General features: G+C 44.4%; 2 protein-coding genes across 21 annotated transcripts in view; one reads left to right on the top strand and one right to left on the bottom strand.

Annotated features, from left to right (window-relative positions):
- Positions 1 to 9874, top strand: part of SLC6A6 (solute carrier family 6 member 6) — a 57691-nt gene extending 47817 nt beyond the window's left edge. For all 14 annotated transcript variants that reach the window (XM_051788545.1, XM_051788542.1, XM_051788538.1 and 11 more), the window contains 3 exons: positions 369 to 469; positions 1150 to 1320; positions 2779 to 9874. In XM_051788545.1, coding sequence (XP_051644505.1) covers positions 369 to 469; positions 1150 to 1320; positions 2779 to 2919 — 413 coding nt within the window. In that variant the 3' untranslated portion in view covers positions 2920 to 9874. The remainder of the gene's footprint in view (positions 1 to 368; positions 470 to 1149; positions 1321 to 2778) is intronic.
- Positions 9875 to 12028: 2154 nt separating this feature from the next.
- The window catches only part of GRIP2 (glutamate receptor interacting protein 2), a 278368-nt gene continuing 271012 nt past the window's right edge, over positions 12029 to 19384 (bottom strand). For 5 of the 7 annotated variants that reach the window (XM_051788511.1, XM_051788510.1, XM_051788512.1 and 2 more), the window contains 3 exons: positions 18480 to 18716; positions 16618 to 16764; positions 12029 to 14168 (listed from right to left, as the gene is read on the bottom strand). In XM_051788511.1, the coding sequence (XP_051644471.1) occupies positions 13971 to 14168; positions 16618 to 16764; positions 18480 to 18716 (582 nt within the window). In that variant the 3' untranslated portion in view covers positions 12029 to 13970. Of the gene's footprint in view, positions 14169 to 14954; positions 16765 to 18479; positions 18717 to 19384 lie in introns of all 7 variants that reach the window. The other 2 variants (XR_007904685.1, XM_051788514.1) reach the window with 2 other exon arrangements.

Below are 19384 nucleotides of genomic sequence, written 5' to 3'. Positions count from 1 at the left end.
CCTTAGAAAAGCAAAACAAACAAAGCCATAATTTCACGCCAGTCAGACTCCTGTGGAAGCAGGGTGTGCTGTTTGCTGTCATCTCCTTCCCAGGTGATCTGTCTGGCAAGTCCAGTGAGAGTCTGGAGAGAGGAGAGGGTGTGTGAAGGGGGCACTCCTGCATCCGAGTAGTGACAGGAGGGGTGGGATGAGAGAGTCCCTCAACCCTTGGCTTCTCTAGAAAATCATGTAGGACTTCACAGCTGTGGGAAGCATTTGAAGAATACATCTGACACCCTCATCTTCCCTTTAAATGCCCCTTTGAGGCCTAGGAAAGCAGCTTTAATCCTACAGTTCTTAGAGGGCTTTTATATGTTCGATTCTTACAGGCGCTGATAATATTTATGATGCCATTGAGGATATGATTGGATACAGACCTGGTCCCTGGATGAAATGGAGCTGGATTGTGATCACACCAGTTCTTTGCGTGGTGAGTACTGACCTGTGCTCTTTCAAGTTTTACACATGGCAGTGCTGAGCTGCCTCTTACTGCTACTCTTCAAGAGAAAGCTGTTGCATTCAGAGGCCAATTTGCGAAGAGAATCTGGAGGCTTGAACATTCCCCTCTAAGTCATTATGTTCTCAGACGTCAGCAGCTAACGTGACAGCTCTCTGCTGTGCCTGTGCAGATTGCAGTTGGTTACATTTCAGTGTATTTTTGCACTAGGATTGGCAAAATGCTACGATCATGAAGAGAAAACTCACTTTCCAAAGAGCAGACACAGAACTGCTGAGCTGTTGTAACAGAAAGACTTGAGCAGTCTGAGGCAGATCTCAGCATGAAGTATTTCACTGGGTGGGAAGAACATCCTGGTAATCTCCTTGCAATGTACAGCAAATAGTTGAGCCCTGAATAAAAACAGGCAGCCTACTGCAGCTGTTCAGCACCATCTCTTAACACTGTTTCAAGCAGCAGATGCTATAAGCAGATGCAGATGCTCTTTTAATTATTTAAATGGAAGAATAATTCCCACATTGGTTTAAAATACATAGGATATCCATCAGCTCTGCCTTTCACTGTCTGTCTTCCTCAGGGCCAGTGGTAGCACCAGAGCCCCACTACTTTTGTTATTATTTGAGCCTCACTTTGTTTTCCCTTCTCATCCACAGGGGTGCTTTATCTTTTCTTTGGCCAAGTACAAACCACTGACCTACAACAAGGTCTACACATACCCAGACTGGGCAATTGGCCTGGGCTGGGTTCTTGCCCTTTCCTCCATGATCTGCATCCCTATGGTGATGGTCATCCGCATCATTCAGTCAGATGGGTCGCTCATTGAGGTAAGAGCAACCAGTTGTTTGTGTAGAGGAGAAAGGGAGCTTTAACTTGCTGTGTTTTATACAAAATAATGTTTGGAAAACTGCCACCTTGTCCAGGTAGGACTGTTAAAGATCACCTGTCCTTTCAGCAAACAGTAAAAACAGAACAGACACAAAGCCTTCTGTCCTCAGACAAACATCAAGTGATTTTACTCGTGTCCCACTTGTGCAGTTGCCAGCTTGGCAAATTATTACCTCCACGTGCAGACAAACACTCAAGGACTGGGGTGTTTCTGAGTATCAGGTCTCTCTTCTCCAGCCCACAGGGACGTGGAAGCACCATGCTGAAAATCACAGAGAAAGCAAGAGAAAGAGAGAGAGAGACCTGGGTCAAACCTGGTTGTGTAAAAGCTCAGTGAATTTCAGGGAAATTTGGGTACACCTGGGGATAGCGTGGCTCTCAGGCGTGGCCTTCCCTGTGGGGGACTAAATAGAAGTCAAAGCCTCCTGCCAGTGGACTTCACTTTTTAGCTTTTTTAATTTGTCGTTGTTTTATTTCAAATTGAAACACTGGATCCAGATTGCCCTGATCTTTGGAAAACTGAGTCTGATTCAGACTTAACAGTGCAGATTCCCTTGGGTTTGGATTTGCAGGTGGCCTCTTGCCCTTTGCAGTTCAGTGCAGGTTCCCCTAATTTGCTTTTATTCCAGTTTAAAGTTTTTAGAGACTGTGCAACTTAGCAATTCTCTTCTAAATTTTGAGATTAGTTTTGTTTTTGCCTAATGAGATGATCTTAAATGCAGCCCAGGGTATTCTTGGAGGAGAAAGTGGAACACTTTGGGTTATTTAAAAAGAGATAATAGAATAAAAAAAAATGCCAAAACCAAACATTTCCCAGAGCACAAACACTTGCATTTGTTTTCATCCTAGTGTTAATGGTCTTTTTCAGCTGTGGCCAGGGCATAAGTGTTAATTTTCTTGCCTACATTGTCACCATTGTCACCGTGAGAGACAAGTGTAAAAGTAGCCAAAACACTGCTCAAAGACTATGTTAGGAAAGGAAAGAAGAGTAAACATTGGTCAGATGCCATTTAGTTCTTCCTTTGTGAACTGAGATGTAGGAGAGAAGTTGCCACTTGGCAGTGAAGGCTGGGCTGAGGGGCAGAGCTGTTTCTAAATGAGGAAGGAGATCACACGTCATTTGAGCAGCAGCAGCGGCACTGAAAGCCCAGTGTGCAGGATGCTGGATAACATATCCATAGGAATATCCTCTCCTGTCTGTCTTCCCTGCATCAAGTCAGGCTCTGCAGCTGAGCAGAAGTTGAAGGCAGGGCTCCACAGATCCCCGTGTCCTTGCAGAGCCGTGGGGTGCACGCACGGCTCCAGCGGTGCCCTTGGGTCGCCGCATCCTCCGTCCTGCACGTGGGGACTCAGAGGCCTGCTGGTCGTCTCACCTCTGCTTTCCTTCTTTCTTTCAGAGGATAAAGGCGGTGGCTGCCCCCAAGGAAGTGAATCGGTGGTCCAAAGAAACGGAGAGTGGCACCCCCTTCTGCCCCAATGGAACTTCGAATGGCGGATTGATCAAGCCAACTCATATCATTGTGGAAACCATGATGTGAGCTCTCTCTGTGAGAGGATAAACCTGCTTTAACTGCCGTTTACTAACCATAGATTCTCATAGGACCAGGTTTACAGAGCTTTATATTTGCACTAGGATTTATTTTTATTTCTCACAGAGAAAGTTATTTTTTGTGTGTGTTTTTTTTTTTTTTTTAATATTTTGTAAGGTAATCACAGCAGACGTCTCTCTGTAGAGGGAGAGCTTTCATATCAGACTAGACATATTACAGGAATTTACTATTATTGGGTTTTTTTAAATATATATATCTTTATCTCTAAATATTATACACCTTACCACTTGAATTGATTGTCTTACCAGCAATACATTCAAGTCTCAGAAAGCAATTTTAGGTGCTGGTATGGTTGGGAGCAGGGTAACCTACAGAACACACAAAAGGAGCTCTGTTGAGAGATACAATTTGTAAAAAAAATGCTGTTTCAAGAGAATTTTCAAAGGTGTAGTATTTCCACCCTCTGGTTCAATTGTGGTAAATGACAGGCATCAGGGTCACTTTAGGGAGCGGGTTTTGTTTAGCACAGTCCCTGAATAAGGATATGGCCAAACAGCTGGAGCAGAGAGTTTGCAAGAGAAGCTGGGTGTGAAAAGCCTTGTGGCCATCCCTCCCAAGGATGGCATTGGGAGCCTGTCACGCTGATGGAGGAGGACTTGAGGAAGGCATTTGCAGGATTTGGCATGGTTTTCCAGGTTTTTTTTATTATTTTTTAGAATTATTTTTTTTTTTTACCTGAGTGAAATGCCTGCTGTTTGTGCATGGGCAGGGAGGTTGAGTACTTGCTCCTGAGTTTTCCAGAAAAGCATATTTTGATGCAGTGACACTGGTGTAAACTTGAATTCTGCAAACTGGGATGGCAGCCTGCCCCCATGGCAGTGGGATGAGCACTAAGGAACCGAGAGAGGAAAAGCAGCACCTGCCCTCTGGGTGCTTCAGGTGTTCACTTCCTCGTTTGGATTTTGGTTTGGGGCAGAAAAATAAAAGAATAATTTCTGGACTCTGACCATTCAGGAGTGAACACAAACCAGGTCATCTATGACAGGAGAAACAAAACCACTCACCTGGTGAACCGGTATTGATAACAGACACATTATACATAATATACACAATAATAATAGTAATGATGATAATAATATCACACAGGAAACAGGTGCTTTTCATCCATGTATCTCAAAAATGCTTTTCCAAGTTTGGTAACCAGGATTTGCTTTACCTATGTATTTTTGGGGGGACAGGGGGGTGTCAGTCATTGCTGTTGGAGGAACAGACAAGAGGACTCTGTCCCTTGTCCCATGTTACTTAATAGCAGTAGTGGACCTAGAGCCCCTGGTCTCCTTGCTCATCATTGGGTTAAACCATGGTTTGATTTGATTTGAGTTGAGTTTTAGGGGGGAAGGAGGATGGAAGACATATTTATGGATCTTCTATGCTGAAGAAACAGGGCTTTTTGGAATTTAAATTAAAGGGAACATGTAACACTGAAATATTTTATATTGATAGTAGGAATTGGGTACCATTCCAGGTGAGACAGGGGAGTGAAGAGAAACCACTACAAAGAGTGTAGGAATGGGGAGTCCACTTCGTGTGGTCCAGGTGAATGTTTCCATGGGGAATTGGATCCCTGAAGACTGTCCAAAACATGGACAAAAGCCTTTTCTTTTTTTTTAAAACTTGAGCAGGTTGTGCTGGGAACAAGTTCTCTGGCGAAACTTGGCCTTTTCTTGTGGGCATTGTATTAGAGGAAGAGAGTTTTTTCTTATGTACCACAGTTAGGCTATCCAAAGGTATTTAGAAGAAATGCTTGATAAAAGCAGAGTTTGTATCTGCTTATTCTGCTGTCAGCTTAGTCTGTCAGGGCAGAGTTCGTAATTTATCTAAACAGGAACATAACCAGTTCTTAACATTCCTACACAGTAGTTTTATTTTATTTTTTCTTGTCCCATGGGCTAACTGGCCACAGCAGCACAAACACTTGTTAACTTGTTGGTTTTCCTGTGAGAGAAAAGGGGTGATTTAAAACTAAGAGATGGACCAAAATAATTATTAAAGAAAGAAAAAAGTGACTGCATCTATAACTTTCAAAATCTTTCTAGTTGGAATTTGTATATATTTTTACATCAGATAGCTGAGTGGCAGCAACAAAAACAGCCACCGCAGAGTTACTTTTGTTTTCTTTTTCTGGTTGCTGTATTATGAGAGCTCTAAATGAAACTTTTCCACAGCTGGAGATGGCAAACATCTAATGACACTTCCTGAGCAAGTGGCAACAGCCATTGAAGGTCACAGGAGGAATTCTCAGAGCCACAGGGTGTCATCAAATGTGCCCAAAATAAAGAAACATGCATACAGCTTTTTTTTTTTTTTTAATAGCCTTTAACAATCAAAGGCAAGGAAGTGTAATCAAAGATAATTGTCTTAGTGGGCTTCAGCTTGGACTCTCATTTTTGAGTTACAATTAGTGTCTGCAGCAAACAGGCACGGGTGAAGAGGGAGTAGCAGGTTAGGGGGATCTAAATTAATGGTTTTTGTGAGCGCAGACGAAACACTGATGTTTATTTCTTTTTATATATATATATATATATATATATACATTGTCATGCAACTGTGTTTGAGATTATATAGTTTGCACATCACTGTTGTGCTGTAGAGGTGAGACAAGCTTTAGTTAGGGGGAAAAATGGTTTGGCTACATCAAAGATATCTCCAGCAAGTCAGCTGGGTATTTAAACATCTCCCATGTTGGGAAGAGTGTGTTTGTGTGAAGAACCAGAGGGCTAATACTACACCTTTAAATATACAACTACTAGAGAACTAGAACCCAGCCCCATTTCGATACAAACTGTGCCATTCAAATCAGTCGCTTCCATGTTCCAAGTGAAAATGTCTCGCACATATGCAACAACCTCATTGAAGTGTTCTCTGTGTCAGCTTCTCTGGCCCTGCTGTGCTCCTCAGCACAACTGCAAGGGAGGTCTGGGACTCACCAAGAGCCAAGAAATTATTGTTTCTGGAAAACAGTTTTTCTTTCCTCTCTCTCTTCCCTGAAAAAAAAAAAAAATATATACTTAATTCCTCTTGTTTTATCTGAGGTTTGAGTTCCAGTGAGAACATTTGCATTTTTATAGTTTGGGGGTTTTTCCTAACAATTTTATCAGGTTTCTAAACTTTTCTTGGTGATAAATTTGCATTTCAACATGATCCTCTGCCAAATTTATTAAAAAATAATTTTTTAAAAAAAGTTTGTGTTTTCTACCTATTTTGACTGCAAAGACAACTGATTTTTTTCATATATTTACTTGTTTAAACTCCTGTGACCTATTTTACCTGTTTTGTGTAAATGAGGAACTCTATATTATAAAGTATCATGACTAGTCATAGATGAACTGGTTTGGATCCAGGGAAAACTTAGTGTAGTTTTGGCGTGAGATCTTTAGAACCAGCTCCCTGAGATTAAAGCCAGAATAAACCAAGACAAAACGCACACCTTTTCATATTTCATGTACCTTTGTATTCATGGGTTCTTCTGGGCTTGAAAACAGCAGAATTTCAGCAGTATTTATTTCGAGCTGAACTGTAATCAAGAAATAGTAGAAATGTAAAGGGGAACATTTTCCCCATGAGATTTTCTGATCTGTTTCTTATTTTTTCCAATTTTCCAGACCTTTTCAGTTCACCTGTCACTAGTGATGATCTCACTGAATGAGCATCTATTGTAAGGGACTTTACCAGTAGTCTGTATCTCAGTATTTAAACAGTATGATTTCATAAATAGAACTGGGTTTTATTGTTGTTGTTGTTGTTATTATTCTAATTTTCCTTCTCATCCATAGCTTTCCTTTTCATCTGGTCCAAACAGATCCGCACACTTAGAAAAGTCCTCTTTTAAAGTTTGAGACAGTAGGTCCACAATGGATTTTTTCCTGTGTTGTAAATGAAAATACAAAAGTCTGTCAGCTGTATTTGCCATCTAGAACAGCGCTGGTGGTCACCCTACAGCAGCACCACAGCTCCTGGAATTAGGGGCTGGAGGGGAGTTAGGAATAGTCTGCTGGAACAGCTCAGCAAAACTGATTTTCGCTGCTATTCTTGGGGAGAGGAGGAAATGAGGAAAATAAAAAAAAAGTGCAGCCTTACAGTTGTTGTAACACCAAAAAAACCCCAAAAAACCAACCCAGCAACCATCAGCAGAGCCTTTAATGTCACCGTCAGGACCGCACCTTCTGCAGCTGTTTTCAGTCCTGTGTGCATCCTCCTTCCTCAGCTGCAGATGCTCCTGGTTCCTCTTCTTTGTCTCAGCGTTAGATAAGTCAAGTACATCTGAAGACACATGGACATCTCCATTCGATAGATCTTTTCCAAGTCTCCTCCTGGTCTGTTTTTATTTGCTAAGGAGACTTACAGTTTCGTTGAGGTTGTGCTTGTCACACTTGGGTTCAAAGCTCCCACTTTTTGCATCAATGGCAAACTTCCATCCATGGGAGAAGGATTTGAACATTTTTGAATAACTGATTATTAGCTTCCACGTCTTGTGGTCACTGCAAGATCACTCGTGGAGGCATAATGTATATAAAATGTTAAATAAGCTGTGCATTGAATGGAGTGGAAAAGTTAGTTCAGCAGCTCAAGTACACTTGGAAGAAAGATGACCCTGACATCATTTCCAAGGAAGTTCAATGGAAGTTGCTCACTTTCAGTAAAAAGAATAAAAATAAATCTGTGTTTAAGTAGACTAGTAGATGAAATCTTCCACCCTCATATGCACGCACACAGTGGGGACATTGCTTCTATTCCTAGGCTGCAAATCATGTGTGTAAGTCTTGCCAAGCTGTTCAGGATGAGGATTGAGGAGGTTTAGGCACCACTTGCCTGTAACGAGCCAACCTACCAGCATGTCCAAATGGTCTCTCCTAAACGAGGGTGGTGGAAGAAGGAAAGTAATGACAAAATCCTGGACCATGGCCCCTCCAAGGAAGCCTTAAGGTTGGACTTGAAAGCTCTTCTGGCTCCTTGTAGGCATTACATTGGCTCCTGGCATAGTAGGTTGGGTGTGGTGTGGGTTCAAGCAGCTGCCTTGGACTTGTTTTCTCCAAAATCAGCATCCAAAGCCTTGTGGTTAGGATTGACATGTAGTTGTGTATTTGTATATTTGCATGAGCAAAGGTCAGGAACTGTCAGACCCTGGTAGCTTGTTTTATTTCTTATAATCAAAGGTAAGCTTAAGAAACAAAGTATTCAGTTGATTCAGTGACACTTGACACTTAAGAAACCCATGAACTAATGCAAAAGAGGCTCCCTGAGCTCCCTATTTTGGTCACAAAAATTTTAGTATGGTATTAATGGTCAATTTGAGTCTATGGGAAAGATTGCTCAAGAAAGACTTGAGTATAACCAGCACCAGCCACTGCTGGAAAACTGCCCTCTCCAGCCCTGCACCCTCCACTGGATTGTGGCTTTTTTCTGCCAGCAAAAAATAAATGTTTATATGGACAATGCTTCTTTGTTAAAAAAAGAAAAATCTCAATTTGTTTGTTTCTATTAAAAAAATAAATAGAAAAAGTCACATTTTTGTGTGGGTTTTTTTTTCCAATTGTCAGTGGGAATTGGTGATTTCAATTTACCCATGTCCTAAAACAGGAGCAGAAGTAGCTTCAGACACCATTTCACCAAAAAAAGAGGCAGGCTCAAAATTTTGCTGTTTGAAACCATTAAGAAAACAAAGCACCCCACTCATCCCCATCAAAGGTGGAAAACTTTAGTGACAGGGTTTGTGACTGGAAAAGAGCCTGACCCTGCTGGTATTGCTGGACTGTTGAATGTCAGAGCAGACACAGCTGTTGTGTCTTAATTTGAAATAATCAGTAAAAGTGTCAGAATTTAATTACCTCAAGCTTTAGGAGTAAAGTAAATTAAAGAGCATGTGGAAAGGGGCAAGTTTTTGCAGGCTTGTTCCCCATGGCTCTGCAGTGCACAGCGGGATGGTGCTGCTCACTTTCCCATTGGCAGCACAGGGAAAATGTGGCCTGACTTGAGAAATCAGAAGAAATAATGGGGAAAAATCTAAAAAAAAAAAAAAAAAAAGTGAAACTTGATTTCTGCTAAGGAGCTGTGCAGGTGCTCTGTGTGTGTGCATATGTGGGGGGAGGCTTCAGCCCTGTATCAGAGTCCCTGTGAGCACGATACACGCCGTTTCTAACTCTGCCTGCTTCTGCAGTTGAGATGTTAAAAAGATTTGAAATTTTTTTTCAATATATAAAGGAAAAAATAAAAAAACAGTGGCAAAATTATGTTGAGAGGCTGATAAAAAAAAAATCCTGAGGGGGCAAGTTGAGTTAGTTTGTCACCTGCTCCTGTCCTGGAAGCCAGCACCAGTCTCTCAGCATCACAGCATCCCAGTACTGTTCTGAAGTGCTTGTTGTTCAGTAGGATGTTGTTTTTCTCCAGTGTAATGTTGTGATTGTTACCTGATAATGTTGCCAGGGACTTCACATTGTAAGAGGTGGTCCATCTTGTTTGATGTATTTGGCTAAAAAAACAGTGGTGTTTTTTTTTTGTTATTTAAACTCCTAGCAACTGTGACTACAGTAATGTGATGAGTAGCACATACAGCAAGGAGGTAAGGACAACAATAGCCTCCTTAAAAATGTCATCTGAACTTTTTTTAAAAAAAAAAACGTTAAAAATATTTTTAAAACATTTTACAACATTTTTTGTGTGTTCCAAAATGGAATATTTGTATTTGAAAAAAAAAAAAATCCTGGAGTGTAATTTAATCCTAAAACCCTCTAACCTTTGTGTATATGGTAAATGTTTGTATTTTGCAGTTTCTGTTTTGCTTTTTAGATAAATAAAATGTATATGGATATTTTTAAGTCATCTTTGCTTTTTTAGATGAGTTTGTAATCACCTTATAACTGAAAATAAAATTTTCCTTTATAAACCAGCCATGCTCTTGGATGGTTTTTTTGGTGTTTGAGTAGCTCAGTTCTTCATTTAAACTTATTACTTGTTTTGGGGTGGTTGGTTTGTTTTTGGCAGCTCAGCCCCACGCAGCCACTCATTCCCTCAGCCAGTGGGGATGGGGAGAGAATCAGAAGGGTAAAAGTGCAAAAATTCGTGGGTTGGGATACGGACAGGTTAATAATTTAAAAAAAAGGGTTATAAGAACCCACAACAAAGAACATCAAAGAGGTAAAAAACAAAGCCAAGAAAAACAAGTGATGCAAAAGCCATTTCTCACCTCTAACCAACCAGTGCCCAGCCCATGCATGACACCACTACCACAAGGGTTCAAATACATCAGGAAAGCACAATAGGAAGAAAAAAAAAAACTAACATTTACTTTCCTGGTGTATGGGACTGCTGATTTCAAGCTCGCTGATGACCTCTTCAGTCAAACAGATGGAGGTTAAACCAGACAGGCCATTCCTTAAGTCCTGATTTGAGGTAGGGAAAGAAAAAAACCCCAACATGTAGGTGGTTACTATTTGTGAAAAGCAAAGCATTTGAATATCCCTGCTGAGCCTCCAGCACCCCATGCCCATGATCAGCCCCACACCTGTCTTTAGTTAGTGATTTTTGGCTTGGTTGGTTATTTTGCTGGGTGTGATTGAGGACTTTGTCAGGGATTTCTCCTCTCATTGGCACCACCTGCAATGCCTGGGCTGAGCAGCCTGATAGCAGCACAGACAGCAACTGCAATGTGCCTCAGGTTAAAATAAATAAACAAGGAACTAAAAAAAGCCACTGAGTGCCACGAGGTGCTCCTGAAGGGTTTCAACTACCTGCCATGGGCAGCCGTCACCTGCCCAAGGCTGCAGCTGCTTCCATCAGCTGAGGTCCACGGGATAAAAGGTGACATCAGCAGGAGGAGATGTTGCCCACCAAGGCACATAGCAGGGGAGCAGCACCGTGTTAACCTTTTACCGGGTACACACCAAAACCCTGTGGGTCACGTTGCACGGGCACTGGTTCAACCTGACATCGCTCCAGTGCCTTGGTTGGCCAGGCCCTGGTGCCAAATGTGTGAAGGGCCTTGTTCTGAAGTCTTTGCCCCAGGAGGGCAGCCAGAGATGGCAGATAATCTGTCAGATAAGGCTTGTTTACGTGGCAATGATTCCCCAGGTCTAACCAGGAGCATTTCCGTACCCTGCTCAGTCTCCGAAAATTCCTGCATTACCCACTTGGCCATGAAGGGTTGCCAAACCCAGCTCACCCTTTCCTTGCCAGTGAGCAGAGATTCCCTATGGCCTTATCCAGGGAGTATTCCAGCCTGTACTGCCCACACTGGGAGCACAGGGGCACCCCAAACCCCTTTGCAATAGCATAGGAAAGAAATTCTCAACATAGGGACACAAGTAACTATGTTCTGGATTCATGGCAGTCACAAAATCACAGAATATTCTGAGTTGGAAGGGACCCACAAGGATCATAGAGTCCAGTTCTTAAATGAATGGCCCATACAGGGATCAAACCCATGACTTTGGTGTTATTAGCACCATGCCCTAGTCATCTCTTTGGATGTCTAGTTTCAGGGGTGGCGTAATTTGACTACCACAGTACAGCTCCCCAAGGCACCCCACTGGAGCTGCAGGGTGCTGAGCATCAGATGGGACATCTCCTGCCAGCACATTGTCCTCTAGCAGTTTTCTAACCCATCCCCAAAGATTACCACAGCTTTGCAAACACCACCACATCACAGCAACCATGTGCTTTGCTGCATCAGTGTTTTGTCATGAAGTAGCTCAGCTTCAACCCAACAATATTTCCAGTGTGGAAAAGCTGCAAAGCAGTGCTGTAAGCACGTGCATGTGCATCTCCAGCTCTTACTGCTACCAGCTACAGCAAAATTGCCTCCATGTGCACAGGGAGGGAAGCAACCCAAGTCCCACAGCTGTGTGGTGACATGGGACAACCCCAGCCCTACGCTGATAGCCCTACAAACAGTGGCCTCCCAGAAAAACCCTCTGCATGTCCTCCCCTTGTCCTTCAAGGTCTCTCATAAGTGGGGGTCCTCTGGCAAGTTAAAATGCTGTTGGGAAGCAGAGTGTTGCCTCACTATTGTCCTACAGCAGAAAGAGACACGAACCAAAACAAATGCATTTCATTTGCTTTTATTTAATTAAAAAAAAAAAAAGTCAAAGTCATTGCAATCCCATTTAAATACAGAGATTTACAAATAGGTCCAAAACAGGACTAAAATATTCTTTGAAATGCTGTACTTTTAAATATTGTGCTTTCATAGATACATAAGAAAATTAGCATATAAAAATACTTTACAAGGAATACACTCTAATATATGGATAAAAATACACATTTAAGTAATGCATTTCATCTTCATATCATTCAAAATGCATAGGAAGGGATACAAGGACCAAGTTTTTCTTCCTCCTTTTTTTTTTTTTTTAAATCCTTTAATAAAAGTCTTCATTAAAAACCTATGAGAAGCCCCCGTGAGCTTCCACTGCTCAGAATATTGCATATAAAAACACTTTCGGCTGCACTGTCAATGCTCCACGGTATCAATTATGGCACATTATCTAGGTGTGGCAGCAATGGTATGGGATATTGCATACTCAAAGAGAAAATGGCTACGACGACAAATAGCTGGATGGGGCCGGGCACGTGTCTGGAAGAAACACCCTGATACGTTGTGCTATCACAGAGGGATGTCAGGGACAGACAGTGGGGGGAGAAGTCCTGGCTCAGCAAAGCGACATACATGTGCTGTACACCCACCCAACAACCTATGGGCACCCCTTGAGGTGGGGATGGAGGAGCCAAAAGGGTGAGCAGGGAACGGGCGCAGTGGGCTCGGGGCTGCAGTGTCCGACTGACAGGCTCCTCCACTCCACTGTGCCCCAGCCTTCCCGGGGAAAGTGATGCCAGGATCACGCCACCACCAGGACACAAACATCATCATAAAGTGCTAATAGGTGGAACATGGCAGGCAGATGAGGGCACCAATGCAAACATCACAGCCCCTCTTCCAGGCGGGGCTCTGGGGAGGGAGGGGAGCATCACACTTGCAAAGCTACATGAGGCCAGCAACAGGCAAACACACACTGCCCAGCTCCCATGGGACACAGGGACACAACCTCCACCTAACAAAGGGCTTGTCATGCCACTGCCTGATGGGAGACAACAAGGTTTCATTAATTCAAAACATCAGGGGCAGCTCTGGGAATTTCGCTATTCTGCTATTTACTTGCAGGCACAGGCCAGGTTTGCAAGCAAGAGATCTCCATAAAGCTCAGACAAACAATGTGGCTGGGGATTTGAGCAGGTACTCAAGGCTTTTACCCTTGGGTACAGCCTCTAGTCTGTATTAAGTACTGCAGTACAGGTGACCGCATTGTTCATGGGAATCCATGCCAAGACAAAGTGCCTCATCCCACAGTGGGGCGAGCCAGGCCTGGGGGAGTGTGGACAGGGCTGTCAGGAGGCAGCTGCAAATACCAATTTTTGAACAAGAATTGAATCTAGCCACTCTCCAGCACATTTTGAAATGTTTTTTAGCCAGCGCTCTCCACTGCCCTGCACCGGGAGTGCAAGGGGCTGCAGGACTTGGTTTGTCAGGAGTGTTGGAAGGATGGAGATGGGCACAACATAAAAGGAAAGGCATTTCAGTCCTGCTGTATGCAATTAAGTGAGCAAACAAGGAACATAATAGCACCATGTGTGTTTATAGGATGGCCAAGGCCTTCAGGGCGAGGAGGATGTCAGAGGCAGGACCCTGCACACGCAATGGCCGGGGCACAGGGGGATGATCTGCCATGGGAGATGGCTGTGGATGCTCCTTCCTCCCGTCGGCAGCTCGTCCCATTGCCATCGCTGCCACAGCCCCCAGATGCACATCCAGCTCTGACCTTCCCAGCAATATTTGGCGGTCCACAGGCTCACTGAAGACCCACCTCCCCACTTGCAGGTTATGGTACACACAGCATTTACAAATACCAGTGCAAAAAACAGGAGAAACACCCCAAATACCACAATGGCTCAGCAGAGGCCCTGGGCATCGTCTGCTCTGCTCCCACCGCTCAGAGCGTCTGGACACTCGCCTTGACCTCGGCTCCGAGGGACACCTGCACCGGCAGCTCTCTGTTCCCCTCCGAGGGAGCGTTGGCAGCCAGTGCCAAGGGGTTTCGGCTAATCACCAGGTCCAGCTTATCTCCAGCCTCCGAAATCAAGGGAACGGCCAGACAGCAGTCAAAGTCTCTTGTTCGGATGCGATTTACCTGCGGGGATTTAGGATGTGCCATGGGGAGGAAGAAGAGAAAGATCACGTTTGTTAGTCAGAAAATGTAAAGATTAGTGCTAAACCCACACCCGGGAAAACACACAGCGCTTGGGGGTCCCCGATTCCAGGTTCAGAATGGAGCAGAGCGGAGGTACCCCTTCAGACTGAGCATCCTTGCTTAGCTGAGGAATGATGCAGAGGAAGGGGGAAAAAAAGTCTGGATCAGACACGACCCCTGAACCCCAGTGCCTGGGGCAGTAGTACAAGTATTAAACACTGTAGGGCTCAAAACCAGTTCTCCAGTTCAAGCCTGTAGAAAAAAGGTTGCCATTTTCCATGCTTATTTTTGCCATCATGGCTTTTACTGGCCCTAAATTTGTGGTGCTGAGTATTCAGCACCTAGAAAACAAATAAAGCCATGAGGCTTCTGGCAACCATTTGCTAGCTCAACCAGCAATAAACTGAGACTATACCGAAGAGTTTCTGCTTTTCCTCTCCCCATTTACATTCTTCATTTCACAGGAATCTGGATGCGTTTCATGTGGGCTCAAGAGGCAGCTGCAAATTCTCCCCATAGGATTCAACGGTGAAAGCAGGTACTGCTGGCTCTTGCAGGCCTTCAAGTACAGTTCTGGGCTGGGTCATCTGCAGAAACCACCCCTGCTCTCTTGCCTACAGCTCACAGAACACCTGGGCTTGGTGGTACGAGAGCTCTGGGATGGAGCAGGCTGGCAAACAGCAGGGAAAGGGAAGCAGAGAAGGGGGAAAGGGATTTCCCACCCACCTTTGGAGTGAACATAACCCCTTGGGCCAGGTGTTGCTTCCTTCTCTGGATAAGGGCTTGATGAGTCCATACAACCCTTCCATTCCAAACCCTTTCCCAGAATTAATGCATGCCCACATAGCTGGGCTCTCTGATGGTAGTGGTGTCCTTCTGTGTCCACACATTTGACCCCAATACTACCCCTTACAGTGTAGTAACAAGGGACAATTTCTAGCCAACTCATGGACAAGGAGTGATAAACAATGAGCTTGCTCTGCCCTTGCTCTATGCCAGCCAGGCAGTCCCAGTGCAGAAGTGCCGTTACTACAATGCCACGCTCCGGTTAGTCCATCCAGCCGAGCGGCAGAGGGTGTGTGACAGCAGTAACAAGGTGTCCCGCTGGCCTTCAGGCACATCACCGTGCCCACGATCAGCAGCACTGTGAAGCATCCTCAGCAATGCACCTCTGTACTTCTGGAGGGGAGCCGCCTGTACCGGGTCTGCAATCCCTCACTCACAGCTCCACACGTCAGCGCCACGGCAATCACCTCATCTGCTCGTAGGTGTGAGCTGTGCGGCACAGCATGTGCGAGAAGGGTGTCGAAAGTTTCCATGCCGTTCTGTTTAGGATTTTGGGCACACCTCCCAGAGCCCTTGGCACTCGCAAAAAAGCATCACATCCAACATGGAACAGAAAGGCAGCCCAGAGCCTAATTAGCTTCTTGTTCATTCTTGCACCATGTTTTATTTGAAGCTGAGAAGGAGTAATTGTATAGCAGCCAACTGGCTAGAGACCATAACAAGCTTAAACAAGGTTCCCCACAGTGCTGCCAGTCCTCCAGTTACCTGATGTACATAATATACTGGCTCTACTCCGACTGCTAAGAACCCCCGCCTAGAAATCAGTAAAACTAAACATCTTTCTGAGTGTTTCCAAATATGGTCACAATATCTACATTTCCAAATGGTGGCAATTTTTCCATTGAGGTTGCACTTCCTTCAGTTGCTGAGTTGCCCCAAAGCTAAAATAGTTGGTTTTCATCCATATAAAGCTCCTCTCCAATCTCCAAAACTCACCACACTCTTTCTGTCCCTCTGGTAGTCTGCTATGTCCAGGACACACATCACAGACTGTGCTTTTGGCCAGAGTGTTTATTCTGTTTCTGCATCACCTACTTCAGATCAAGTCTCTTTCAAAGAAAAATATCCATATAAAACACTTTGCTTGAAGGATGTGTTTCCTAGAAAACTCTTTAGTTGTCAAAGGCATGCACAGAACTTCATGAATATTACTTAACTCTGCAAGGGGCTTCACAGGAACATGTATCAGTCAACATGATCTGGTTCATCTAAAAACCAGGAAAAGGATTCCGGGTGAGGAGAGGAAGCAACACAGTTTTTTGCTTGTTTTGAGCAGTCCAAGCTCAAAAAGGGCAGTGCTGGGACAGGCTGTGTCCTGGAATAGGAGTACTGCCTGGGGTACCACCTGAAGGTACTACCTAGTGATTTCTTATTATAAAACACAGGTCTCATTGAGTGCTTGGTGGCTAAGAGCTCACCTAGTTGGCTAACTATTACCTTTCATTAAAGTTAGTGCTGTCATGGATGGGTCTCACTTCTCTCTTCCTCTCAGCCACTCATTCACTCCGTCCCAGTCTCCAGAACTGCATTTTGCATTTATTACCTGAAGCACTCTGTCATATGGCTTGAGGCCACACTGATCTGCTGGTCCATCCGGACGGACCATATTTACATAGACACCTTTTTCTAGCAGGCCATCCGACAAACTGAATCCGAAATCTTCCCTCTCCGGGTCTTTGTGGAGTGTCATCTGGAGAGGCAGAAACAGACAAAGCATGTTTTAATGCAGCAGAGTAAGGAGGTGATGTGCAGGGTTGGCAGGTTGGCAGTAGAACAGGTAATGCATGCAGACCTACAGAAATTCTGCTCTGTGTCTCCTGGGCAGATTTTTCTTAGCCTGTGCAGTTAACACAGATTGAGCCTTATTTACCTGACACCATCACCTCAGGTAGATCACATGGCAAATTGCTTTGGTGACTGGCATAAAACCAACCCCACGACAGTCCCTCACCCTTGGATGTGGAAGGAAACACAAGCAGGGTAATACAGACATCTGCTGTTTCACCCAAAGAGCAACAAACAACTGTTATTAATGGAGTATCTCCTTCCCTGGCCAGGTTACACCATGTACCCTCTGTGTGTGCCAGACCACCACATGAAAAATTAACATGTTCTCAAGGAAATTTCAATGTAGTGAGTGAAATGTGAAAGCAGCTCATTTTTAATACATCACTCAGCAGGAGCATCTAAAATTCTGCATATTATTCACAAGTTCTTTTCAGAAAACTCATATCAATAAGTGCTGACGTACTGAGGACAAGAAATGCGTAATCTCATCACCCTTCCCTTGAGCACATCACACTTTGGCCTTGCCTAGAGGAGGAGAGCACTGCTTGAGCTGTGCCTTGCCATGAGGTAACACTGGGAACCAGGGACAACTGATTCTCCAACACTACCAAAATCTCCCTTTGTCTCTCATTAACTGGGAGTGCATCTCTACTGTGGCTCTAACTCCATAACTGTGCTCTTGGCTGGGTAAGCCTCATGGATGTGCAGTCCTTGGGAAGGACAATGCTCAGGATGACACACAGGAGCAGCCCACCTGGCCTCAACCTCGTTTCCGAACAGCCAACACCAGATGCTCCAGCAGAATGAAGAGTCACCCTATAACATGTCTAGTTACACAGCTCTCCTCCTTCAGGTACGAAGGAGTTTTATTTTAATACACATTTGCCATGCCCTGAAGGGCAGAAGCAGATCAAACATGAAAAGGTTGTTTTTTCCAACTACCATAACTGCAGGTTTTATTCTAAAGTCACACTAGGAAAGAAAAAGACAATCAAATTCTTGAAAACTCTCCAGCTCCCTTCCCTGCTTGCATTCTGCATCAGCAGGTTCAACAGTTAATTACCTCTTCTAATTACTGCTGCCTTACACCATGCTTAAACTGGCTACATTCATCTGGATGCTGAATTCAAACCAGTATCCCACCACTGTCACCCCTACAGGAAACACTGGAGGTGGAGTGGAAGGGGAGGGAAAATAAGTTATTTTTTATATGGGAAGTGGCCCACTGAATGGAGTGTGCCTCAGGAAAAGGGCTGATGTATCTCCACAGGGACACACTTTGAGCTCTTTCATTTTTATCTGTAGTACCAATTAATGAATTCCAGAACACAAGGATCTGAAAATCTTATATATTAAGAGAAACAGCAAAGCACAGGTTTGAACCCTGTTGAATGATGGCAGCTAAATCCTGTTACTCTTCTGAAGAGTCCCTTTCATCTTAATCTGACCCTCTGAAAACCTTTGCTCTGACCTTGGTGAGGGTCAGCTTTAACAAGGAACATTTTCTGGGGATCCCTCTGAACAGAGAAGATTTTTTACAGGGTTGTAAAGCTTCTACAGCCTTAACCATCAAGGTACTGCAGTGCTAGAGCTAGACTGACCCCTGGCAACACAAACCTTGTGAAACTCAAGGGGAGTCGGGGACATGATTTCCTGCATCTCCTTCTCAATCTTCTTCATGTCCAGGTTCCTCTCGTTCTTCTTGGCAGGGGAGCTGCTGCCCTCAGTCTGTCCGTCGCTACAGCTGGAGTTCGCCTTCCTCAATGGGCTCATTCCCGATGGGTTGACAGAGTCCAGGAGCAGCTTGCTGCCCTCCAAGCCCAGGTTGTGCACACTCCCTGTCATGATGGATGCCTGTAGGGAGAGGGCATCATGCCACTCTGCTGAGCCAGCAGCAGGAGGGACCACGCGGCAACTAAAGCGGCACAGACAACAACAGCGCGGTACCATTGCTCTCATTAATCAGAAAATAACTACCAAAAATCTCTTCCTATTAGCTGTAAGAGCCATTCCCAGACCTCACGAGCCTGCTTCCAGGTCTATGGCTGACCCACTCTGTGCTCTCCATCCCCACCCCAACAGGGAGCTTTGTCTCAGAAGGAAGCACTTGTGAAGCATCTCGTTATTTTTTAATGAACAGGACCAGACAGGCCTCATATTGTGCAGGAACCATCTCGACAGTCAAGAAGGATGAATATCCCAGTCTCAGGGAGCTCCCAGAGGAACCACAGTCTGCCTGGCTCTCCAGCCTACCCCTGCAGGCTGTAGGTCCCCACCAGTATCACACAGTGCTGGCAATGGCCCAGGGAAGTCAATACCTCGGACTCCACTGAGGCCAATTCAGCAGAGAAACGAGGATTTTATCTGTCAGTAAATGGGAGCTGTCACTGAGCAAAACTGAGTTAAAAATATGAAATTAAGTAGTATTTAAGCTTGGTCATCCTTGATAGAATCCATTAAAAGATGCCCCTAAGTAGCTTCGATTCCATTTGGCAATGCTTTTCACTAATGAGATTACATTG

This window comes from Manacus candei, unplaced genomic scaffold, assembly GCF_025592945.1.
Source record: "Manacus candei isolate 608988 ecotype Guabito, Panama unplaced genomic scaffold, ASM2559294v1 h1tg000025l, whole genome shotgun sequence".
NCBI classification, from domain to species: Eukaryota; Metazoa; Chordata; class Aves; order Passeriformes; family Pipridae; genus Manacus; species Manacus candei.
The sequence above is the reverse complement of the archived record's forward strand: the minus strand, read 5'-3'. Positions and strand labels throughout refer to the sequence as shown.